The sequence below is a fragment of the Hemicordylus capensis genome, chromosome 1 (assembly GCF_027244095.1).
Source record: "Hemicordylus capensis ecotype Gifberg chromosome 1, rHemCap1.1.pri, whole genome shotgun sequence".
In the NCBI taxonomy this organism is placed as follows: domain Eukaryota; kingdom Metazoa; phylum Chordata; class Lepidosauria; order Squamata; family Cordylidae; genus Hemicordylus; species Hemicordylus capensis.
In genome coordinates this window covers 20,469,569-20,495,065 of record NC_069657.1, presented here as the reverse complement: position 1 = coordinate 20,495,065, position 25,497 = coordinate 20,469,569, and the positions used below count along the sequence as shown (strand labels likewise).

At 44.1% G+C, this 25,497-nt stretch overlaps 2 protein-coding genes across 11 annotated transcripts in view; one reads left to right on the top strand and one right to left on the bottom strand.

Annotated features, from left to right (window-relative positions):
* ZFYVE21 (zinc finger FYVE-type containing 21) overlaps positions 1-12,712 on the top strand; it is a 34,296-nt gene extending 21,584 nt beyond the window's left edge. Inside the window, exons 6-8 of one of the 2 annotated variants that reach the window (XM_053282689.1) lie at positions 7,864-7,917; positions 11,344-11,486; positions 12,014-12,712. In XM_053282689.1, coding sequence (XP_053138664.1) covers positions 7,864-7,917; positions 11,344-11,486; positions 12,014-12,049 — 233 coding nt within the window. In that variant the 3' untranslated portion in view covers positions 12,050-12,712. The remainder of the gene's footprint in view (positions 1-7,863; positions 7,918-11,343; positions 11,487-12,013) is intronic. The other variant, XM_053282697.1, reaches the window with a different exon arrangement.
* Positions 12,713-13,409: 697 nt separating this feature from the next.
* The window catches only part of PPP1R13B (protein phosphatase 1 regulatory subunit 13B), a 129,901-nt gene continuing 117,813 nt past the window's right edge, over positions 13,410-25,497 (bottom strand). For all 9 annotated transcript variants that reach the window (XM_053282473.1, XM_053282462.1, XM_053282443.1 and 6 more), the window contains 5 exons: positions 19,998-20,135; positions 19,750-19,883; positions 18,611-18,777; positions 16,371-16,570; positions 13,410-14,707 (listed from right to left, as the gene is read on the bottom strand). In XM_053282473.1, the coding sequence (XP_053138448.1) occupies positions 14,666-14,707; positions 16,371-16,570; positions 18,611-18,777; positions 19,750-19,883; positions 19,998-20,135 (681 nt within the window). In that variant the 3' untranslated portion in view covers positions 13,410-14,665. The remainder of the gene's footprint in view (positions 14,708-16,370; positions 16,571-18,610; positions 18,778-19,749; positions 19,884-19,997; positions 20,136-25,497) is intronic.

Sequence of the window (25,497 nt, the reverse complement as noted above, 5' to 3'; positions counted from 1 at the left end):
TTCTCCCACCAGGTTACTCTGTTGTGGACTTGGCCAAGGGAAGTGGGCCGGTGGAGTGGCTGTGGTCCATAAGAATACCATTTCCCTTACCAGAGTCCCTCTGAGACAGTTGACTTATATTGAGTGCATATTTTTCAGGCTGGGAACTAGGGATAGATTGAGGATTCTGTTGGTGTACGGTCCACCCCGCTGCCCAACTGACTCCCTAACTGAGCTGACGGAGCTGGTCGCGGAGTTGGTGTTAGTGCTGGGGGACTTCAATATGCACTTTGGGGCTGGCTTGTCTGGTGCGGCTCAGGAGTTCATAGTGGCCATGACAACTATGGGCCTATCCCAATTAGTTTCTGATTTGGTCTTTTGTTTGGATCAGGGGAGATATTCCGTGAGTAGGGGGAACCTGTCATTTCCCCATTGTCATGAATGGACCACTACCTGGTTAAGGTTGGTTTCACAGCCACAATCCACCCCTGCAGGGGTGGTGGACCTATTAGGATGGTCCATCTAAAAAGGCTGCTGGACCCAGTAGGATTTCAAATGTTTTTTTATGTTGATTTTTTTAAAAAAAAATGATTTTTATGTTGGTGTGGCCGGTGATTCTGTTGATGCCCTGGTGGGAACCTGGAACAGGGAACTTATCAAGGCAGTAGACATGATTGCTCCTAAGTGTCTCTTCCGACCTGTTTCAAGAATGTCCCCTTGGTATACTGAGGAGTTGCGGGGGCTGAAGTGGTTTGGTAGGCAACTAGAGCACAAGTGGAGGAGAACTCGGTTCGAATCTGACAGGATGCAGCATGTGACCCATTTGAAGATGTATGCAGTGGCGGTGCGTGCAGTGAAAAAGATATTTTGGTCTGCTCACATTGCGGCTGCAGGTTCATGCTCAGCAGAGCTATCCCGGGTTGTGAAGAGTTTAGTTTCTGCTCCTTGTACTTCAAATCAGTCCCTGGGGTCATTCTGCTGTGATGATTTTAATGGGTTCTTTGCGAACAAGATCTCCTGTATTTGGGTGGACTTGGACTCCACTATTTCTGCAAGGTCTATGGAGGAGGTGTCCAGCAATCCCTCTTGCAGTATTAGATTGGATCAGTTTCAGTCTGTGACTCCTGAGGATGTGGACAAGCTGCTTGGGACAGTACGGCCTACCACCTGTTCTCTGGATCCTTGTCCAACTTGGCTGCTTCCAGGGTGGATTTGATTTAAATCAAACTGATTTAAATCACGATTTAAATCACTAGCAGGGTGGATAAAAATAAAAAAAATCCGATTTAAATTAAAAAAAATCCGATTTAAATCAAAAAAACGATTTAAATCAAAAAAATCCGATTTTTTTTATTTAAATCGGATTTTTTTTATCCACCCTGCTAGTGATTTAAATCGTGATTTAAATCAGTTTGATTTAAATCAAATCCACCCTGGCTGCTTCTATCTAGCAGGGAGATTGTTGGAGGTGGCCTAGTTAATATCATAAATGCATTGCTGAGGGATAGTAGGGTGTCTCCTTGTCTGAAGGAGGCAATGGTTAGACCACTCTTAAAGAAGCCTACCCTGGACCCCTTAACAATGGGTAGTTACAGGCCAATCTCCAATCTCTCTTGGTTGGGAAAGGTGATTGAGAGGGTGGTGGCTGACCAGCTCCAGGCAGTCTTGGAGGAAACTGATTATCTAGACCGATTTCAAACTACCTTTAGCGCTGGCTATGGGGTTGAGACAGCCTTGGTCGGCCTGATGGATTACCTTTACCGGAGAATTGACAGAGGGAGTGAAACTCTGCTGGTTCTTCTGGATCTCTCAGCGGCGTTCGATACCATCGACCACGATATCCTTCTGGATCACCTGGGGGAGTTGGGGATAGGGGGCACTGCTTTGCAGTGGTTCCGCTTCTATCTCTCAGGTAGATTCCAGATGGTGGAGCTTGGTGACAGTTGTTCCTCAAAACGGGAGCTGTTATATGGAGTCCCTCGGGGATCCATTCTGCCACCAATGCTTTTCAATATCTACATGAAACCGCTGGGTGCGGTCATCAGGAGTTTTGGTGCTGTGTGTTATCAGTATGCTGATGGCACTCATTCTCTAAATGCCTGCCTACATGCAGTAATGGGCTGGATGAGGAATAACAGATTGAAGCTGAATCCAAGCAAGATGGAGGTGCTCATTGTGGGGGCTCAGAATCTGAGTGGTGAGTTAGATCTCCCTGTGCTGGATGGGGTTACACTCCCCCGGAAGGAGCAGGTGCACAGCTTAGGAGTACTCCTGGACCCAGGCCTCATCCTGGTATCTCAGGTGGAGGCCATGACCAGGAGTGATTTCCATCAGATTCGGCTGATTTGACAACTGCATCCATTCCTTGAAGAGGATGACCTCAAAACGGTGCATCAACTGGTAACCTCCAGACTGGACTACTGCATTGTGCTCTATGTGGGGCTGCCTCTGTACATAGTTTGGAAACTTCAGTTAGTTCAAAATGTGGCAGCCAGATTGGTCTCTGGGGCACCCTGGAGAGACCGTATTATGACTGTTTTGAAACAGTTACACTGGCTGCCAATATGTTTCCGGGCAAAATACAAAGTGCTGGTCATTACCTTTAAAGCCCTGAACTGCTTAGGTCCAAGTTACCTTAGAGAGTGCCTTCTTCTGCATGATCCCCATCATACATTAAAGTTATCTGAGGCGATCCATCTCCAGTTACCACCGGTTTGTCTGGTGGCAACTCATAGGCGGGCTTTCTCTGTAGCTGCTCCTGGGCTGTGGAATGCACTCCCAGCAGAAATCTGCAATTCTCTACTGGTCTTCAGGAGAGCCCTTAAAATGTATCTGTTTGGCCTGGCCTTCCAGGGTTTTTTAATGTTGTAACCTGTTTTTCAGGGTTTTTAAATTGTTGTGATTGTTTAATTACTATTTTATGATGTTTAATTGTTAATTGTGTTATACTGTTTTATAATTTTTGTTTTAATTGTTAATTGATTTTAATGGTTTTGTTTTAATTGTAAACTGCCCTGAGCCATTTTGGAAGGGCGGTATAAAAATGGAATGAATGAACAAAAGGCCTGAAAAACCTATATCCTATAAGACAACCTATCTCCCAATGGAGCATGTCTTGTTGGCCTTGACTCTAGAACCCTTTGAACCAATGGGCTCAGCATCATTAAAAATAGTGAGTCTAAAGACGGCCTTTTACCACAGCACACATAGTGAGTGAACTAACTGTACTCAGGATAGACATTCCTTTTATGAAATTTAACCCAGATAAGGTGGTCATGCATATGGAAGGATAGGGTTTCTCCCTAAAGTTGTCTCAGATTTTCATTTAAACCAGGACATTGTTCTACCCACCCTTTTTTTCAGGGCTCCTTCTACACCTCTAGAAAAGACTATGAACACATTAGAAGGTCTCTTTTATACTATTTGGACAGTACTAAGCCATTCAGGCTTTCAGAATGCTTGTTTGTTTCCTACAAAGGGAAATCAAAGGGTCACTATGTTTCTAGGCAACGCCTCTCTCATTACCCAGTAGAACTGATATTGTTAGCCTATCAACTTCAGAAGGTCGAGCCCCCGAAATACATCCAGGCTCATTCCACTAGGGCCTGTGCTACTTCAGCGACCCACCTGTCAGGAATTTCCTTTAATGATACCTGCAAGACAGCTACCAGGACTACAGAGCTGCCTTTTGTGAAGCATGATGCTATTGACCTTCACTCTGCAGCAGAGGCTAACTTCAGGAGAAGTGTGTTGAAAAGGGTGTTGCAATAGCTACTGCACCCTCCACCTCGGGCAGCTGTCTAAACACCCATTCTTATGGATTACAACTGATCACGATCCAGATAAACCGGTTGCTTACCTGTAACTATTGATCTGGTAGTGATGCATTGTAATCCAGAAAACCCTCCTGACCATCTCCACTGCAGTAGCCTCCAAACCTGTTGTGTGTTTTTTAACTTTGAAACGCTCCTGTTCTCTTTTGCTCATCATAAAAAGGATGATCGTCCCATGGCGGTCGTCCAGGAACTGACGAAGTGCATCCAGCTCCGCCTTTTATACTCCCACAATGAGCATGTGGGGGTGGAGCCTGGACGCCAAGAGGAGCTAGAGCACTCGGCCAAGAGGTCCCTGTGCAGGCGCAGTACCCTTTCTTATGGATTACAACGGATCACTACCAGATCAATAGTTACAGGTAAGCAACCTGTTTTTATAGAGCACTGGTAGCATGTTGAATACGGAGCAACTTATATCTGTGTGTTAGCATCCTAGTTTTCATTTAGTTAAGAAAAATGTTTGTTTCTAACCCTCATGGTTGCAGTATGATGGTAACTGATGCTAAGGGACTAGAAACAAAGAATTTTTCTTCAGCTCTTGTGAGTGAAGTCTGTATGTCAAGGTATAACCACCAATTTATGTTTTCCCATTTGGGGGTAATTGAAATATTGTTGAATAAATGGCTTTGTCTGCTAGTTAAGACCTGTGTTGTAGCCTTGCAAATAAGTTCTCAAAACTTAGTCACCTGCTTACCAATACATACATGAATTTTAAAGCCACTCTTTTAGACATGAGGTAATTTAGAGGAACATGTAGAAAAATCATGGCACAGTTGCATATTAATCTGACTTCGCTGGTTCTGCTTCAGAGATTTTTACTGACCAAAGGCAAAAAACACATTCTCCTATTTACCATATTGTGTGGGAGAAGTTAATCTCACTTCTTGCTCAAACCACCACCACCCCTTGTGCCAAGGTTTGTTGGAATTGGGTTTAAACTTGTTTACTGCCAGGATTTGTCCCAAGAATCTACCAAGGCCATTCACACAAGCAAAAACTGTATTCTACCTAGGTTTGGGAGTTGCGTGTGCTCCCAATTTTTGATTGTGTGGAAGCAAGGCAGGAGGAAAAGCTACCAGGTTTTCCTCCTACCTTGCTTCCACACAACCAAAAATTGGGAGCGCACACAACTACCAAACCGAGGTAGAATACAGTTTTTGCTTGTGTGAATGGCCTCACTGTATGCAGTAATAGATGGTCTCTGAGCATTTGTGAAGTGCCTCTTGATCTGCCACAAGTAACATAGCCCTCGTACAAAAGAAGATGCCAGGGGATTTTTTAACCTTAAAGCAGCTGCAACTTCTTGCAGCAAAATACAAAAACGGAGAGAGCAATAATTAGAATTCACGGGACGTCTCTCACCTCAGGGGCACAGAAATGGTGAATAGAAAGTGAAAGAGCTGTTTCCAGAGATAAAGAGGACATTAACCTAGTATAGACAAGCCCTGCTACCTGGGCAAAGAGGAACCTTTCAAAGTGTTGATTATCTTACATTCAGCAGGGGAAACAACTGTCCCTATCCAACCCCAGCACAACATCCCTCCAGTGGTGGTTGCTGGTGTCTCCCTTCTATTTCTTTTTAGATAGTGAACCCTTTAGGGATAAGGAACTATCCTGTTATTATTTTTCTGTGCAAGCCACTTTGAGAATCTCTTTGTTGAAAAGTAGTATATAAGAACAGTCCTGCTGGATCAGGCCCAAGGCCCATCTAGTCCAGAATCCTGTTTCACACAGTGGCTCACCAGTTGCCTCTGGAGAGCCCACGGGCAAGAGGTGAGGGCATGCCCTCTCTCCTGCTGTTACTCCCTTGCAACTGGTACTCAGAGGCATCCTGCTTCTGAGGCTGGAGGTGGCCTATAGCCCTCCGACTAGTAGCCCTTGATAGACCTCTTCTCCATGAAATTGCAGGGGAGTAATGGCAGGAGAGAGGGCACGCCCTCAACTCCTGTCTGTGGCTTCCAGCGGCATCTGGTGGGCCACTGTGCGAAACAGGATGCTGGACTAGATGGGCCTTGGGCCTGATCCAGCAGGGCTGTTCTTATGTTCTTATCCAAACCCCTCTTAAAGCCATCCAGGTTGTTGGCTGTCACTTGTGGCAGAGAATTCCACGAGTTGATTATGCGTTGTATGAAAAAGTACCTCCATTGCTGGTCCTAAATTTCCTGGCAAATTTCCTGGCAAGCAATTTCATGGGATAACCCCTGGTTCTAGTGTTATGTGAGAAGGAGAAGAATTTCTCTCTTATCTCCAAATTCTCCAAACCATGCATGATTTTATTGACCTCTATCAGGTCTCCCCACAGTTGTCTTTTTTTTCTAAGCTAAAAAACCCCAGGTGTAGCCTTGCTTCATAAGAAAGGTGCTCTAGGCCCCTGATCATCTTGTTTGCCCTCTTCTGCACCTTTTCCAGTTCTACAATGTCCTTTTTTAGATGTGGTGACCAGAATTGTACGCAGTACTCCAGGTGTGGTCGCACCATAGTTTTGTATAAGGCCATTAGAATATTTGTATTTTTATTTTCAATCCCCTTCCTAATGATCCCTAGCATGGAATTGGCCTTTTTCACAGCTTTTTCACACACTGAGGACACTTTCAATAAGCTTTCCACCACAACCCCAAGATCCCTCTCCTGGTCAGTCACCGACAGCTCAGATCCCATCAGCGTATACTTGAAGTTGGGTTTTTTTGTCCCAACGTGCATCACTTTACACTTGCCAACATTGAACTGCATTTGCCATTTTGACAAATATAAATCGCTGCTCTTCATTGCATGGCCCGTGGGCCAGTGGTGGCCCACACAGACCCCAGGCTTGTCTCTTTCCTCCCTCCCTTCTGCCGCCTCTAATCACCTCGGCCACTCCATGTGTTCATTCTCTCTCTCTGTCTTCTGCTCCTGCTTCTTTCTCTCCTGCCGCTGTGACCACTACATTCACACAGACTCTCTTTTTCTCTCTCAACCCTCCTCCTGCTCCTCTTGCCTCCACACATGCTTGCGCTCTCTCTCTCTCTCTCTCTCTCTCTCTCTCTCACCACCACCACCACCACCACCACATTGCACGGGTACGCTCTCTCTCGATTCCTTCCTTCCTGTTCCTCTTGCTTCCACGCCCACTTGTGTGCTTTCTCCTGCCCTGCCACCACCGCACTCACTCACACTGGCTCACTCTTGTCCCACCCCACGGGTGTTGTCTCTGTCCTGCAGCAGCTGTCTCAGCCACTCCTCCTCTCCCCCCGCCCTTCGCAGAAGGAGCCCCCTTGAAAACTAGTGAAGATCACTGATATAAATCAGGTAATTTTGAGTCATTACTGAACAGCAGACCTCTTTACCAAACAAAGCTGGGGGCTTCTGGAGTAAAGCTCTGGCTTGATCATTCAACCAGCACTGAATCAAGCATCTCCAATAGATCTTTTAAAGTGCAAGGGCTGGACTCGTGCTGGGAAATGTGCCGTAACTCGGGGGCTCATAATTTCTGGAAGCTAGTAGCAAGCAGGTGACTTGTTAATAACAAACCTGTTGCTTCTGTTAATATTAAGAAATACCAGGATATTTCTGATTCTATTTATGAACAGAATATTCATGTTCTTAGCATGCTCTTAATTGTAAACTGCTGTTTACTGGCTTCTTAAGGTAGGTTTCAAGAGTAAGTAGAAGATCACTAAATTAGAGCAATTGCTATTTATTCAGAATCTGAATGTTGTAGCTAAGAAGGAAGACTTTGGAATCGGAGCCTTTAAATAGCGGAGGTTTGGTTTTATGGAAGTGGTATGTACAGTATGTGTGGTGAGAGCAGGAAGAGCAAGACTGTACTAAACCTGGGACCAGGCAGAGCTCCAAGCAGCACCTCTTGCTCTCTGGCTGGATGAGTTCATACTTCTTTCTGCTCTGTAGCTTGTTGTGTGTTTCTGCCAGATGACTTGCTCCTGCCTATAATCCCGTCCTGCAGTATTTCAATGGCTGTATACTGAACTTTTGTTTTAAAACGGAGTCCTTTCTTATTTTTTTCCTTTTGATTGATCTTTCTCCTCACTGCTTGCCTGCCTCCTTGACGTAGAAAAAGACAATCACACTTACACCAGCCTCTTGGAAAGCGAACACATTACGGAAGGTCAGCATTGCAGTTCCGTTCTCCTAAGCATGCTCTTTGTGGCTCCTGTTCCATGCATGTTGCCTCCTGCAGGTTTTACTGCACATTGCCTTTTGGGGAAAACCTTTGCCTTGTGCCTATATCTAAGCTCTGTGCATTGTCCGTGATGTCACTGGGGAAGGCTCTTTCCCATATTGCAATTTACCTGAATCTGGTACAGTATGCAAAGCACTTTGGCCCAACTAGTAGCCAAATGTCAACTTCTCTGTGTTCTCCCCTCTTTTGTTAGCAAGATTGAGATCAAGGAAGATGGACCTGGAGGCACTGGGGTTCATCTAAGAAAGAAAAAGTAGTGATGAAGGGAGGGGTTGGGCACATGTGGACAGTGTCCCTGCCCCTGCCCCATTAGACTGAGTTGCAGAGACATCACACATGCTGTGGATTCTGAATTGCTCTGATGAATCGGTGCCTTTCCCAGTGTTCCTCCAAAGCTATATATGTACTTGTCTTTCCATGCCCATTGAGATTTTTAAAAATCTATTATGAAGTAAGTCTGTGCGGGTTACCCTTTTCTTTGGTGGTCTCTGCTTAGTGGAGAGATTCTACTATTCTGTAGCTGCATATGAGATTTAGTGGTGTTGAGAAAGTGTCACACACACCGGCAGCTGATAGCCTCCTTTGTAGTAGGCCTCTGACCTCCTGGCTGTGTTGGGAATCTGGAAGGAGGAAGCTGAACTGTACTGCCAAAACAGCTGCAGGCTATATAGCCCTCTGTTCCCTCTTGAGGCAGCAGCTTGGGTGTTCTCCCCCTCCCACCTCCATTCCCACAGCCAGGAGAAGCTTTGCAATTGGAAATGAACAAATGATTGCTAAAGGCCCTGGAGCCAATGTTCTAGATGAATGTTAATATGCTGCTGCATCATCATCATCATTGCAGGGGATTAGGGGTGTAGCTATAACTGAGCAGATGGGTTCAAAGACCCCGGGGGGCCCCAGTTCCACCCCTCCCTATTTTCTTGATTATCTCCCTCACTCCGAGGGGCTGCCAGGGGGATGAGTGAAAATGGGCCCCCTCTCCCCTAGCTACACCCCTGCAGGGGGTCAATATGGATAACTTTTTAACATTGGGAATATCCACAAAACTCCTATATCATTAAAAAAAGTTAAATCTAAAAGGCCGCACACAACTCATACTATCTGAGGAATACTATCTGAAAACAGAGCTTTATGCTCAGTGTTTAGAAGCACAGTAAGCAATGAACTCTGATCAGTTGCTGTTGTGTTCCTCCAAAATACAGCACTGTAAGTGGAATTTTTAAAATTATTTATTAACTATTTATTAAATTTATATACTGGAATTACTGCTATTGTGAGAGATTGAGAATCACCAAACACATGAAAATTCATAAAGGACTTTCTTCAGCTTTCAGTAGCGTGTGTGGGCCAAACAGTGTGCAAATGTGGAAAATGTTATACGTTTAAGATATTTGTTTCAGTTTTCTCATTACTAAGCAAATCAAGTGGTGGTAATGACCATCTGCTCCCTTCCATTCTTGCGTTTGTCTTTCTGGTTTAGTGTGGCTTATGCAACTTGCTACTGATTCCACTTGCCGGGAATCAGGCCAAACACTGCATTTTTAAAAATTTATTTAACGTATTTGTATATCTTCTATTACCAAAGTCTCAGGGCATTTTGCAATGGTCAGACAAGTCAAAAGCTTCAGGATTGTTCATGTTTAATTTTCAGAAGCTAGATAAATCTGTTCAAACAGGAAAGCTTCTTGTTAAATAAGTTTGAGATGAAAAAGGGGTAACATTTTCTAGCTTTGGACAGAATCTTCCCTTGGTGGTGGTATCCTGTTGACAAAACAGGCTTTAGCAATTTTCATGGCTAGAGTCACACCTCAAGTAAATGGTATAATTTACTTGAAGTGTGGGAGAAAAGCTGGTCTTGTGATAGCAAGCATGAATTGTCCCCTTTTCTAAGCAGGGTCTGCCCTGGTTGTAAATGAATGGGAGACATGCGAGCACTGTAAGATATTCCCCTTAGGGCAGGCCTGCTCAACTTAGGGCCCCCAGCTGTTTTTTGGACTACAACTCCCATAAGCACCAGCCACAGGGGCCAATAGCCAGGGATTATGGGAGTTGTAGGCCAACATCTGCAGGAGGGCCGAAGTTGAGCAAGCCTGCCTTAGGGGATGGAGCTGCTCTGGGAAGAGCATCTGCATGCTTGCATGCAGATGGTTCCAAGTTCCCTCCCTGGCATCTCCAAGTTGTGGCCAAGAGAGACTCTTACCTGCAGTCTTGGAGAAGCCGCTGCCAGTCTGTATAGACAATACTGAGTTGGATGGACCAGTGGTCTGATTCGGTATAATGCAGCTTCTTGTGTTCCTAATTCAACAAAGATAGTTGAATCCTGAAAACTTCAACTTTCTGCCACAGCCTCAAAATAAAGCAAACCACTCTGAACTCAACATTGCAAATTATACATGGATCTCGATCTCTCTAATGCAAGAATCATGCAAATTAATGTAGTTAGCTTGCATAAAATGTGCCGCATAATTTGTGCACTGATGCAGAGAAAAGAAGGTGCGTGTCATACAATAGACTCCCTTAGGCCCCCATTTCTTGTTGAAGCAGTAGTATTTGTGCTACATTTTTCACTGCAGCATGGGGCATTTAAAAATCTGTAGGTCATGGGATCTGCATGCCCAAGGATAGTGAATACTAATTTCAATTCTGTGCAATGTGTGTTTGAGAGCAGGGAGAGCTTAAGCATGAGTTCACGTCATCTGAAGCCAGAGAATGGGTAGAGCTTCCAGTGGCCAGCGCATAGGGCTACTTCACTCTGCACCCCTCTCTGACCATGCTCATAGACCCCAGCTCCTTCTGTTGTCTCATGAGTCCATCCTTCAGTTCATGTCCATCTGTGATGGAGAACATTCTCCTCAAAAATTCACACTTGCTATTTAGTATGTGAATTATGGCATTTTATTAATAAGGAATGGGGATAAAGGGTTGGCTGCAAAACATAATACAAGTTCTAAATTCTGAGCCCAGACCCCCGAAATCATGCTTCTAAACTTGCAAGCACTCCACTATGTACTCTGGATTGGAAATCCAGAATATTCTTTGTTGGTCATTATGCCTGTGAGCCCCAACCAAAGTAGCAGTATATGTGACTCAAAGCTAGGAGGAGACCTGCATAGAATTCTTGCTTCGTGACAGGCCGCCTAGGTGTGGCTTTGCTCATGCCATTCCTTTTCAGCCTTCCACATCTAGGGGGTCAGTGTATCTGGTTGTATATCTCACTGCTTTGGAAGTGCGGTGTTGGGGTTAATCCTTTGTAATGGTCTTGGCATTTTTGCATTAGAACTAACTGGAGTAAGGCTTAATCATTTTACTAGCATTGAAGTGTGTTCTTCTTGGATTATTTATCTTCCTTAGGAGGCAATACACGTGCGACAGGCATGCTCCTTCAGTACAAGGTACCAGGCTCAGAGGAACTCAAACAGATGAAATTTACTGCTGGTGAAGACTTCAACTCTAATAAGAAGCTGTCAGCAACTTGGCTAGCAGCTATGCATAAGGTAAGTGGAGAAATGCCCAAACTGATCAGCTGTGTATTTGAGTCCTCACAGAGCAGTAGGAAGCTAACTTTGTGTACCTGGGTGTGTAACTTGTTGGTGCAGTTGTATAACTGGTTTCTTTTGTTCATGGTAGCAAATTATACAATAAAATTTAACTCTTTAGCCCTATTCACACATTGTGTATGTATGCAGGTATACTGCATGTACATATTTGTGTGATTGACTGTACATGCATTGATTTTAAAAGTGAACCTGAATATAGGATCGCTCAAATGCAGACAGATAGGAAATGTATTATTGTACATGCATGAATATGTGAATAGGGCTTTTCTCTCACAACAAGCTATTCTATAGTTGTTTGCTTTCTTTACCTCCTTGTAAAGAGTGAAATGTAATATTTTGACATCCTGATTGCCTGGATTCCATATCCTGACAATTCTAACGCATTGAGAAATTTTCAATACAAGAAGATGTGGGATTGAGCAGTACTTCTTGATCAACTCCTCTGTCTTCTGTTCTTATTGCAGGCTGCAAAGCTTCTTTATGAATCCCGGGACCAATAGCAACATCTAACTTGAGGGGAAAAGATCATCTCTAAGAATAAGCTTCTCACTCACTACTTGCTAGTTGACATATGGTAACAAATACTTGGTAATAGGGTCAGACCCCTTCCTGTCCTAAATGTGGTTCATTATGTGAGCACTGGCCAATTACAACATGAGTATTTGACCTATGAGTATTCACTATTTAGTGTGCAATATGTATACAGTTTATTAATGCTTTAAATATAGCTGTGTATCTATGACTTTATATTTTGTTAAATCTTGTCTGCACTTAATATGTAAAATGAAGTGTGACCTGCACTACTGCTAAATATATAGCACAACCTTTGTAGTACAGATGTATAACTCAGTTTTTAAAAAAATGATCGAGAATAGCTTTTCAGGTGTGTAGAACTCAGGTTTTCTCTCTTCATATCCAAATGATCTATTAAATCTGCCTTAGATGTCATTTTATAGAAGCCACTTTTTCTTGCGGTGGGGAATTTGTATCATGAGAATAACACTTTTTTTAAAAAATAAGATGTACCAAATACCGCAAACTGTCCTGTGTAAGTTGACCTTTTTGAATGATGCTTCCAGTATGACTTTTTTTTGAAGTTTTATATTCATGCTTTTTGTGGTAATTCTTGCTTTGGCTAATAAAACCTGATTAAATACTATAAAGCTGTCTGTGTTAGTACTAATGTTAGCTCGAATCTGCTAGTTAGAGCTGTCAAACCTAATACAAGGCTTGAATCAAACTGTGTATACAGGTGAGCAGAAAGGGTTCTCCTTACACAGGAGCATACAAGACTCATCTAAAGTTGTTCCATCACTTAACACACCACAGTGGGCTAGAACTAGTGGCTTTAAAAGTACTGTCACAAAGCTTTTTCCATATTAGCTTGTCTATCATGCAGTGTTTGCGTATATGCTCTAGTGATGTACCTGTGTGGCCACACAATACATAGGGCCACGCTATTATCCTATATGAACCAACACTGCATCCTGAATTCCCACCACTACTGCAGTTGAAGCTGAGTGTGTGGGGAAACTAGTTCACCACTACTGATCCTCTGCGGAAACACTAAGTTGAAGACACCTCAAAGGCTTTGAAAATTACTATCCTGAAGAAGCACATTCTGTTACCAAGTTTTTTGTACTTAAAGCTTCAAATATCACAGCCTTTGTTTCATGCAGGATGCCTGTACTACAGAACTTCTGAAGAAAGTTGAATATAGCCTACCAAATAATTGAGCATGGCTTACCTCTAGGGAATACATCACATATTACATTGGCATGTGTTAAAATTGTCCAGGCCTACTTACCTTGAGGCCCTTTCCCCAGAGACTATAAATCAAAAAACTTGCAAATGCAACCATACCTTCGCAGTAGTTTATTGTGCACACTGGATTAGCAGTGTATCGTAGGCTTACTCACATTCATTTAGCAAATATTCTTTTACAATACCTTTTCACTTTTCATCACCACAATATATACAATTAATGCTAAACAGTGGTAAAAGCAAGTTAACAGCACTGCATCAATGGATATAAATTATATACGTGTAAATGAATAAAGCCAACTGGCCTACAATTTACTGGGAGGAAATTATAAAATGTATGGCTACAACTGAATGGGAAGTTCAAAATAGACTTCTGTATATAAAATCATGTACAATTAATATTCCAGTGAAGTGCTTTTTTTGCTTGAAACTACATATTGGATTAAGTTATTGCATAACTCACCCTGGCATGAAATGCAGGGCTGCCAAGAACCACAAAGACTGCTGTAGCCCAAACTGCAAGTCATCTTTGCTATAAGTCTCTTTCTTTCTCCCCTTCACTCTACACAACCAGCTTGGCCTTTATTCAATTCTTCAGTCACCTCTCTTCCTAGATAATTAAAGGTCCTTAAGTGAACCTCTTAGCTTTTATACCCCCACTCTTACCCATTTTCAACTATTGCACTTTTCTTTCATATGGACATACAAATCTCTTAAATCTGAATGCAGGTTTGTTCAGAAGATGGAATTCATGTGTGTTCAGAAAGTATAATGGGATATGGGGATGTTAAACTGGTGCTATAAGCAGAATATCAAGAAAAACATCAAGTGAAGGAAGAAGTGTGGTTTTGAGAAGTGTGCAAAAATCCATTCAGCATTGATGCTTTTGTGTCTTCTCAGTAACACCTTTTCTACCAAAGGACTTTTGGTGAGTCCTAGAAGTTAACTTTTACTAGGATCTGTAAAGATTTACACAGTAAACTCAACATTTAGTTGACAACTTTAATAGTACAGGTCTTGACATGTCAGGATAGTTACTGTGGCCTAGAACAGGTCAGACAGCATATCTGCATTTTGCAAGAGATTTTAACATTTAGCACAAGTTTAATTCAATTGGCAAAAAATACTGTAGGCTGTGTGATTACCTCTCCCAGTGACTGGGTAGGTTAATATGGAGCAGACCTCACAGACTGCAGACAGAAAACCTCAAATGCTGTCCATCATATTAACAAGAGCACCATTTAAACAAGTGTAGCTTTATTTCTCTTGGTGAAATGTGATTGAAAATGTCTCCAGTGTATGCTTTCATCTTCCAGTTGCCCAAAAGGTATTGCACTACCAAGTGACAGAATTCAGGCAAGAGTTCGTTGCCTAGGTTTTATTCTTGGGTATAACTGTGGGGGAGAAAGAAAATAGAATTTAGTAGAAAATTCACTCTTAGGTTTGTGTAACTCAACTAGTGCATTCAAAAGCAGCTTTTGTTAAATTGAAGAATGTTACATTCCTGTTATCATTATAAAATCTACTGAACATCATTTTTTAATTTAGGAATCTCAGACAAGACCCTGTTAGCATACAAGTCTTCAGTGTTGTAGGCAGACATATCTTTCCCAACAATGGTAATACCAAAACGTCAAAAGACTCTAAGAATCTTTACTATGGGTGGGTTTACACAACCTGCTGCAAGACAGTAAAGTTGACATGTTGGAGTAGGGACACAGTGGCCATGATGTCTGAACCTAGTGAAGTCTAATTCCCGAGATTCTCCCCACTTCACCCAATTTCAACTAAACATTTGAAGTTGGGCAGACAAAATCGGGTGAATTTTGGTAACACTGCGGCAGGCTGTCATCCTTTGCTACTTTGCAGTGGCATGTACAGACCCACCCTGTGTATGTCCCACAGGTGGTCTGTGTCACATCTAGTTTGGCCTTCAGTTGAGAACTGCTAATGGGTTTAATTTGGGCTGAGCCAACAAGAATAGGGGCAACACTCTCTAGTAAAGTAGGTGTCAAGTCAGCTTGAATTGGCTTTGCACATTACCAGCAATCAGGGAAAGAGGAAGCACCATTAAGCTGTTTATCCCCTTTATGCTTTGGAGGTAAAGTGTGAGTGATCAAGGTGGTCCAACTGTGGGGAAGAGTACAAGTTCTCCAAGGAGCACAACTCACTTGTGCTTCCCAGGAAGCCCTTAGCAAGCCTCCGTCAAGACTAGCACAGTTTGTTAAAATTAGAATAGCCTGATACACTTCAAAGTCTACATGCAGACAGCAGTCGAGACAAAACCAAATGTGTTCATACTGCATAAGTCATTTGTGGCAAAGAAATAAGTTCCTTCAAATTAGTAGCACCCTGAATTTAGCACTGAGATTTGTTTCCAGTCGTTGAGCTTACTGTACTTAGGGCTGTAAGGTTGCAGCCTGAGGCTTTCAGTCCAGAGAATTCACGTTCAATATGCACTCCCTGTGTTTCAGATCTGCACTGACCCACAGTAAAAACCTATCTATAGGGTGCTTTCCATCAGCTGATGCCCAAGATGGCTGTGGTGTCACAGATGTGCGATTATAGCCTTAAGCAGTAGACCACCAGCCCTGTTCTGCAACACAGCAGACAGTTTTAAATGCCCACAGCAGCACAGGCAGTTCAGAACTGCCTGGATTCCACACTCAGGAGAGTGCCAGCTTCCATGTTTTTTGGTGTTTTTTTTAAACAAAAACTAGCATTTCAAAAAGATTAATAAGGGTCTTCTCCATTATTTGCAATTTCAAGCATGCGATCCTCTAACCAGCAGTCTATGGCATGATACATGTTTTTTCTGTACAATGTAATCAGCTCTTTTTGCTGAGGGTTAGGGTGGGGGCTGGAGATGGTGTCCATGTGCTGGAAGGCAAGGCAAAGTATATAGTGCCTTTGTGGCCAACACTAGAATCTCCTGTTTCAAAACTCAATCTATCCCTTCCAAATGATTTCTATCTGAATGTTACCAATGAAAAGCATTTCAGCCAGCTGCTTCCTAGTCCCAGCTCAAGGAGTCAAGCAAACACTGACAGAACTTACCCCCAAGAGATTTTTAGGCACATAGCCTTCTTTGTCATTGAGACGCGCCCACCACCAGTCTGTCTCATTGTCATCTTTGCGCCTCAGAATGGTAATTGCATCTCCTTCGTGGAATGATAACTCATCGTTGTTCTGAGCTTCATAATCCCAGAGTGCATACACTACCCCTTTGTTCATGACTCCCAACTTCTCCTGTACACCTGTTGCCAAAAAGGAAATGAGTTAATATAATCTGGATAACAATCACCACCATTTAGGACATGAATCCTGCTCTCAGTTTGACAGTCTGGGCACGTGCATGCAATGGGTACTTGTACGAAGGGCTGGCTATATAAAGCTGCCAGTCTCTTGGGAGATTACATGAAACCCCACCACTGACATTGGACCTGGTTCTGCAAGTGCTGAACTGGTCACACAGAAGTATGAGAATGCCATCCACACCCCATTTAGGCAAGACTGGTACAACTGTGGCTCAAGTTCAGTCAACAGGAAGTCCCGATCCTTTCACTCACTACTAGATATGGCACTTCACACTTGCTCCCTTTTCTGCTGATCCAGTAGCCACTGGAAAGGGCTGTAGGAGGCTACTTCAGCAGGCCTAATGGGATCCTACTAAAGAAGCTCAACTACCCTTTTGTGACACAGCTGTTTCCACCCCAGTGGGAAGCCTAGAAGTGAGTCCCAGTGCCGATGGCAGTTATCCCCCAAACCAGTGATTGTCTCAGGAAAGGAATAAGAAAAGACCTGCAATAATCCACAGATTGGCTGTGTTTATTACCTTGTCCATACTTCTGTTACTCAATCCCACCTCACTCTTACATACCCACAGAACACTGACACCAGCAACACAGACTGATCCTGAGCTAACAGTCCTTTAAATTTCTGAGCAGTTGGGAAGTTAATAGCACCTCAACAGAGACATGAGCCTCATTCAAACATTATAAAATCCCTGCCCCCGCTATAGCTGTGCAACCGTAAGCATGACGACAGGCACTTTCATGATTGCGAGAGTAGATCGATCTAGTCTCGCAATCACAGAAGCATCCATCATCAGGCTTTGGGCTCTTCCCTCTTCAGGTCAGCCCCCTTGTAAGCCCGAGTGGTGGGGCGTACTGCTGATCAATGCAGCAGGGGCGGGATTTTCTCCCCTTTCATCCTGCTGTACACAGTGAGGCAATTTTATAACATCTGAATGAGGCTAAGGGCTCATTTCAATCTACTGTAGTCAGAATTCTTCCAGTCAATAGCTAGGGAAGTTAAAAGGCTGCAACCTGAATTCCCCTCATTTTCCTTTCTGTTGGTTTTATCTGATTAGGGGAGCAATTGACAAACACATTTTTTGCAAATCTATATTTTCTGCACTTTAAATCAGTACCTAATCCAGTGAGCTTTGCTGTTTTTCAAGTGAGAGCCATTTTGGCCACACACACACACACACCCCATTTCCCATTGCACTGACCTTTTCCCCAACACGGGGTGGGGTGGGGCCTTTAAGAGAAACAGCAGTATGGCTTTGGGGAACGTGCTGGGAAGACTACATTTCCAAGCACTTTGTGTGCACCTTCTCAGATGTCACTGGGGCTCCTCACTTAAAGGACACCCCCTCAGCCCCACCTCCAGCACTTGGGAAAGCGTGATGGGAACACATGGTGCCTCTGCATGGTGCCAGGGGCAGGGAGCTTTGGACAAGCCTACTAAATCTTTTAACAGGGAACTGCACTTCAGGTTGATGGGAGCCACCACTGCCTCCCGGGCCTTGCCGTGAAGAACACTGACCTAGTCTCTCTCTGTACAGCCATATTAAGTGTCCTAAAGAAGTATTAGCTGTCCTAAGCCACCTAATGGCACAGCGGGGAAATGGCTTGATTAGCAAGCCAGAGGTTGCCAGTTCGAATCCCCGCTGGTATGTTTCCCAGACTATGGGAAACACCTATATCGGGCAGCAGTGATATAGGAAGATGCTGAAAGGCATCATCTCATCCTGTGCGGGAGATGTCAATGGTAAACCCCTCCTGTATTCTACCAAAGACAACCACGGGGTTCTGTGGTTGCCTGGAGTCAACACTGACTCGACGGCACACTTTACCTTTAAAGGACTATCTAAAGTTGATTTTGACTTTGCATAGATTTAGGCACCAAAACACTATGTAACACAACAAGACCCTGACATCTGTTAAGAAGGCCAAATCCAAGCAAAAGCACTGAAAGATCAAGCTATCAGATACACTCTTATAACCTACCATAGAGAAACTGGGAACACTGTATATAACCCTCTTCCATTTCTTCGCACTTGTCTGCCGCAGTTTCTATGTCGCTTATAGTTGAAGCAAATATTGCTGCTCCAGATTCAACAAGTAGCTTGCAGAGATGAACACTATTGCAAGAGGCAGCACAGTGCAAAGGAGTCCTAAAATAAAGCACACATAGAAGCCTCAATGTAGCATGTGATGGGATCATAGATGCTAAGATGCAGTCACATTTAGAAACTGTTTACTGGTTTTTCTTTTACATCCAGGAGGAGGGGGCGCAATACAACAGGGGTGCTAGGCCCGTGTTTCAGAGGAGCCAACACTCAGTAATCGGCACCTTCATGGTGGTGGCCACTCCCTGCACAGCTGTCTCCATGCAATACCGTGTGCTTTCGGTGCGGGAAGGCTCTTTCACAGGAAGCTGAGCTCCATATTGCCCTTGTGATGGCTGGGAAGGTGCACAACAGGAAGGGTGTTCCAGCCACTACGGCATAGAGAAGACCACACACACACACACTGGCAGCATGCAGCACGGTCATCTCTGTGTGGTACTGCAAGTGGCTGCCTCTGTGCGGTAACTGCACAGAGCTATAGATTATCTGGCTTCGGCGCCACCAAGGTGTTGGAAGTTAAGGACTTTGCACTGTCTCGTCTCAGACAGTGGAGGACAGACTAGTGAGTCAGAGGGCTAGAGGGTCAAGACATTGGTCATCCCTTCTCTACTGCTCTGACACTATCCCTTTGGATATGTAGATTGCTAATCTCAGGGACTAACTTCCTTCCTCTTCTCTCTTCCCTACCTGCCCTTCTACCTTGCAACATGGCAAGCCTCTCTCCCTGCACCATGTGTGCAGAGAAGATGCAGAATCCATCTGCATCCAGCTAGATAGATAGATTAGAGATCCTCACTTTCCTATCTAGAATGGAGTTCCTTAATAAATGCCTTATATATTGATTTGAAACTATGAATTGGCTCCAAGTTACTTTACTCTCAGCACACACGCATGCCTAACTAAATCTGCTGTGTATTGTGCCTCTGTGCACTCTGCTATAATGAGAAAGGGATTCTCTCACCACAGAGAATTTCCAACACAAGGCACATGACTAAGGGATTCTGCTTTGCCTCTTACCATCCATCACTGTCTGCTGCATTCACATTGACGCCAAAATCCAGCAGGAACTTTACTATGTGGTGATGGCCAGCACACACAGCATTATGCAGAGGGGTGATGCCTTCATCATTAGGTTTGCTGGGATCATCCACCTAAAATGGGGCGGGGGGGGGGGGAGAGAAACAATAGGGACAGTTTGTATGAACTTAAAATAAATTTTGCATCGTTAAAACAGCAGAAGAATCTAACCATAGTTCCAAGTTCACCTCGTAGATTATCCTTTGCACCAGGTCAAACTCTCCCTCCAGTGAGGCATCCAGCAGCAGTGCCAAGGGATTGAACTTGACCCTCAAACTGTGGCCTGTTCTTTCCGAGTTGGGTTTCTTCAGATTGGTCCGCTTGGTCTGAGTAACAAAGTGACCGTTAATTTCAAGCTGCATCATTATTAAGCAATCAATATCTTTATTTTGGTCTTTGACCAGCATAAGGTAGAAAGAAAATAGAAGCTATAAAGTTAACAACTACGATGTGAACAACAGTAAGGTCTATACCTAAAGGCAAATAATAACTAGAGTTAAAACGTGGTAGCATAAGAACTATAAAATTGCCCTAAAGCTAAAATCTGTTTAAAAAAATCTGCAAAAAGCTATGAAATTAGAACAATAGCTATAAGCTATAATAAAAATAATATAAGCTAAAATAAAAGTAATAAAGTAAAGTAATAGGGTGATGCTCTGTGCTATCTAAAAACCTAAAGAGATATCTATAACAATAAAAGCAAAAGAGATAAGCTGTAACAGTAAAAGCTATAAAGCTAAGTAACTGGAAATCAGAGGCAACAATACAGGCATGAGCTGTGTCAAGCTAGGTTAACGCTTGCGGGCAGTTGGACCTCGACCAAGTTTGCAAGCTACTGTGCAAAACTTGGAAACATTGTGTGTTATAAAGGGGTTACAGTCAGAGAGTAATAGGGAGATTTAGAATTGGCCAGAGTGGCCTGGCAGCCTGATAAGTAATGGAAGAACAAGGGTATTGCGGATATCTCTGTAGAACCGGGCTGCTCCACTTTGGCCCTCCAGCTGTTTTGGGACTCTAGCTTCCATAATCCCCAGCCACAGTGGCCAACAGCCAGGGATTATGGGAGTTGTAGGCCAACATCTGCAGGAGGGCTGAAGCAATAAAGGCGGATGTGCTTGGTGGTTTCAACTTGGCTGACGTCGCAGGGGCGCAGATATTCTGAAAAAGGGGATCTTCCTATAGCTTCCATCTAGCACAGCTAAAGGGAGGGCACTATGAGATAAGATGAAGGCCCTCCTATGGTTAGGGGCTTCTAGCTGTGTAAAATATGCAGCAGGTGTTGCTATATGCCGTAGTCTTTCAGTGACAGAGAAGTTTGGAGCGCTGCCTAAATCAATTTGGCACTCTGCATCCATAACATGCTGATTAAGGAGTGTTCTGGCCTGCATGTAACCCAGTGAAAGCAGGGAGGGAGGGAGGGGAGAGTCCAAGTACAGATAGTTTCACCAGCAGAGTTAGATTCCATGTAGATTGATGGCCATCCTCCAACGTTAGGGGGCTTGGCCCAATGGGAAGTGGGATAATCTTAGCCAGTAGTTGAGTATGGTGAACCATACTCTGGTCTCCACTTTCACCAGGCCTGCCCCCAGTTAAAGATCAATGTTAGTAGAAGGTGCCTGGAATACTGCTCTTAGAAATTTGGACGGAACAAGCTCCAGCGAAGCTGAAAAAAGGCCCAGCTGAGCGCTGTAGAGGAGTTACATGAGTAATTTAGCTTCAAATAGTTTAAGGGCTAGAGGAATGTATCGGTCTCATCTTGTTCACAATAATTTTAGGATGGCAGCAGTGCTCCTCTGGGCATTTTGGGCAAGATAGCTGCTGTGAGCCTTCCTAGTACTTAAAGCATGAAAGACCACTCGCAGGTATCTGAAGCCTGAAACCTGCTCGATTGCATACCCATTTATACACTAGTAGCATGAATTTGGTCTCTTGGCAAAGACCATGATTTTGGTTTTATGGTAATGTATTTCCGGTAAATCCTCCTTACAATATTAGACAAGGGCCCCCAATGCTCTTTTGAGTCCTATGGAGGTCCTTGAGATAAGTGCCTTGTCATCTGCATAGAGCAGAATGGAGATGTGTTTCTCTGCCAACTTAGGATGATGAAAATACAACTTTAGGGGGGCCCACCATGGCATTTATATCGAAATTAAAACAGGAGCAGGGCAAATACGCAGCCTTGTTTGACACCTTTGTAGGTTGCACCTGGCTTTCAAGTATGTGCCATTGTGGAGGGTTCGAATGAGAGATAGCAAGCACCACTCGATCAGAGAGGCCTCCAATTTCCCCCACAGTTTGACTCAAGAAATGGAGTCAAGTGCAGCCTTGAGATCTATGAAGGCTGCATATAGAGAAACTGTAGTACGAGTAGAATATTTCTCAGTTAAGTGCTGTAGTACTAGGCACTAGATTCCCGCCCGGAATCCAGCCTGTTTCTCCGCTAGGAGGTTTTCTGTTCCAGCAAGTCCCTTAAACTTCCAATTTAGGTGCCTGGCATAAAACTTACTGGTTCTGCCAAGCAGACTGATGTTTCTATAGTTCCCTTCTGCCTTTTTTGAAGATGGGAACAATCCCCAGTCCCTAGGGATAGGACCATGCTTGTCAATAATGTAAAAAGCAAGGCCAGAATGGGAGCCCAACATGCTGAGTTGTTCTTGATCAGCTCAGGGGGGATTAAATGTCCTCCAGGAGCCTTCCCAGGTCTTAATTGGGAGATCAAATCCATGACCTCAGCAGGCATCACTGGTGGCCAAGCAGGCAGGGCATCTATAGTCCACTTCTTCATCTCTATACAGTTCGCTGAAATGACTTTCCCAGACCTCTGATGGAATAAAGCTGTCCAAGAGCATCAGGCCATTGCTAGAGTGATCCATGGTGATGTGCCAAAATAGGGCTGAGTCATTGGTTCTGTCTGCATGAATAAGATGTGACCAGATGGCTTTCATAGAGTCTCTTTTCTGGTGCTTGAGTAATTGAATTATCTCTTCTGCTTAAGGAGGTCCTGTGCAGACACTGGTCTTATGTTGACTTTATAGGCATTGTAATTGGTGATAAGAATTTTTTTTTTTTTTTTTTTGCTTCATCGCATTCAGAGTCAAACCATGGTTTGGAAAAGAACAGGTGCTGTTTGGGACAGGCAGTATTTTTATGGGTTAGGTACCTATGTAATTCTTACACTTGGTTGCTATAGCTCTCTAAGTCATCCATGTTGTCTCTGCCTCCACTTTGTGTGCCTACTGCCTCCCTCTGTTGTTCCCTGCTGCTGCTTTAGGAGTGAACGGTGGCACAGAACAAAACTAAAAGCCCCAGATCTTTTAAAATATTAATACCGGTATGGCAGGAGCCAATAAGCATGCTCGTTTTTGTTTTTGCAAAGTGGGCAGTCCTAGGACTGCCCTATAAACCAATCTGTGAGGGACTAGGCTGATTGACTCCACAGGCAGCCAATCAGAGTGCCCAGAGGGTGGGAAAGTCTTTTTCCTTTTTGCTGCTCAAAAGAATTTAATCACCATTATGGTTAGGGAGCAGGCAGGCTGGCTGTTGCCAAGTCTGATCTTTTGCTGGCTTCTTTGTGTTTTGTTTGGAAGGGAGGAATACAACCTCTGCTTTCTCTCCCTTGCTCTCTGATCGGATCTGTATGCAAAGTATTATGACCCATTCCCAAAATCACGTTGCCATAAAACACTGGAAGGAACAGCAATCTAAGACTGGACTAATTAGATTAAAAACTGGCATAAGAAGCCAGAAAGTTCTTTTAGGGCATATGCATGGATTTCTGAGTCCAAAGTGCTTTTCAAATAATTGCAGAAGTATTTTTCCATGTGGGTATAGTGCAGGCCTGCTCAGCTTAGGCCCACCTGCTGTTTTTGGACTACAACTTTCATAATCCCCGACCACAGTGGCCAATAGCTAGGGATTATGAGAGTTGTAGGCCAACATCTACAGGAGGACTGAAGTTGAGCAGCCCTGGTATAGTGTATGTTGAGAAGGAATGGATTCTGTTGGAAGAAAAATAATTTTAAAAATCATTTTGCTATGCAGAGAGCTAACCAGGTTTTTGTCTGGAGTGTGGCCAGTATCTGTAACATTAATATGTCCACAGGGGGTAAGTTCATTGGGCAAGGATTATGGAAATGATCTCTATTAAAAAAACGTTTGTTGCTTGCTAGGATGGACACCCAGGCTAAGTGGTGAGCACCCAAGGTGAGCAGAGAGTGATACCCAGATGTTCAGCAGACACGGAGATGCTGTCTCCATGCATCTTTGCTTCCCATGGTGAGCATTAATTAAAGGTTAGTAGAATTATCTTTGACTCTGGGTGGCTGGACAAAAATTGAATCAAGTCCAGATCTATAAATCTAGGGTGTCAATTTAAAAGTATACTCAGAAAATTTGTTATTGCCTTGCAGAATGACCATCTCTCAATGTTAATGTGATTCATTGCTATTAGTAGCAACACCTGGGAAGTTTAGAGTACTGTACACATGTTGAATTAGACAAATGAGTTATTTTTGGCAGTGAGCATCTTGTGCGGAATTTTGGCAGAGGTCCCATTAAAAGCTGAGGAAGGAGCTTCCTGCACCTTGCCAAGGGCTGCTTTTGGGGTTTTAATTAGGCTTGTATCTCTTCAGTTGCCTTGTGTTATGAACGCTTCAAAGTCGTAGCTGAGATCATCTACCTTTCCTGATATAGTGTTTAGACGCTCTAGGATCTGTATGACAATTTCTGCTGTTAACAGGTATACATTTCTGAGATATTCTGGTAGCAGTTCATAGGAGTGATGAGGGGCACATCTAGCTCTCTTATCTTATCTAGGGGTGTGCACGGAACCACCAACTGCGGTCCGGCACTGGGGTGGGGGGTCGCTTTAAGAGCGGCGGGAGGGTTTACTTACCCCTCCCGCCGCTTTCCCGCTTGCCGCCGTAATCTGTAGAGTAACTGGGGCGGCAGGATACCTCCCTGACGCCCCTTCCCCTACGTTACTTGCAAAACCTCCCAGGAGTGCATTGCGCTTGCGCGCGCACGTCACAAAGATGTGAAGCGTGCGCTCGTCTCTGTAACGTGCGCGCACGCGCGCAATGCACTCTTGGGAGGTTTTGCAAATAACGTTGGGGAAGGGGCGTCAGGGAGGTATCCTGCCGCCCCAATTACTCTACAGATTACGGCGGCAAGCGGGAAAGCGGCGGGAGGGGTAAGTAAACCCTCCCGCCACTCTTAAAGCGACCCCCCACCCCCAATCCGAACCACCCAGGTCCGGATCGGTCCAGAGGCCTTTTCAATGGCCTCGGGACCGGTCTGGGCCCATCCCTAATCTTATCTCAAATCTCCTATCTCTCTGCTCCATGGGGTTTCACAGGCCAGAGTTCTTAGCCCAGGAGATGTCTGATGTGATGCAGTCTCCTTTGCAGCAGGCTTCCTGAGGGGTGGGGTGGGGAATCTCCATGCCAGGACCTTAAATCTGTTCTTAATAGGGGTTGCAAAGGATGTACTCACAGCTCGTCTTTTTGATGGGAAGGAAGGAGTTGATTCTCATCTGCTTTCCTGCCTTGGTTGATTGATGATCATTTGGACTGCTCCTATTTCTTTTTTGTTTGCCATGGTTAAGATTCATGTGATTTCTGCTTGAGAATTTCAGCCTCCGAAGGGAGAGGTCCAATTCTAAGGCAGGAACTTGTGAATAGTGCTGCT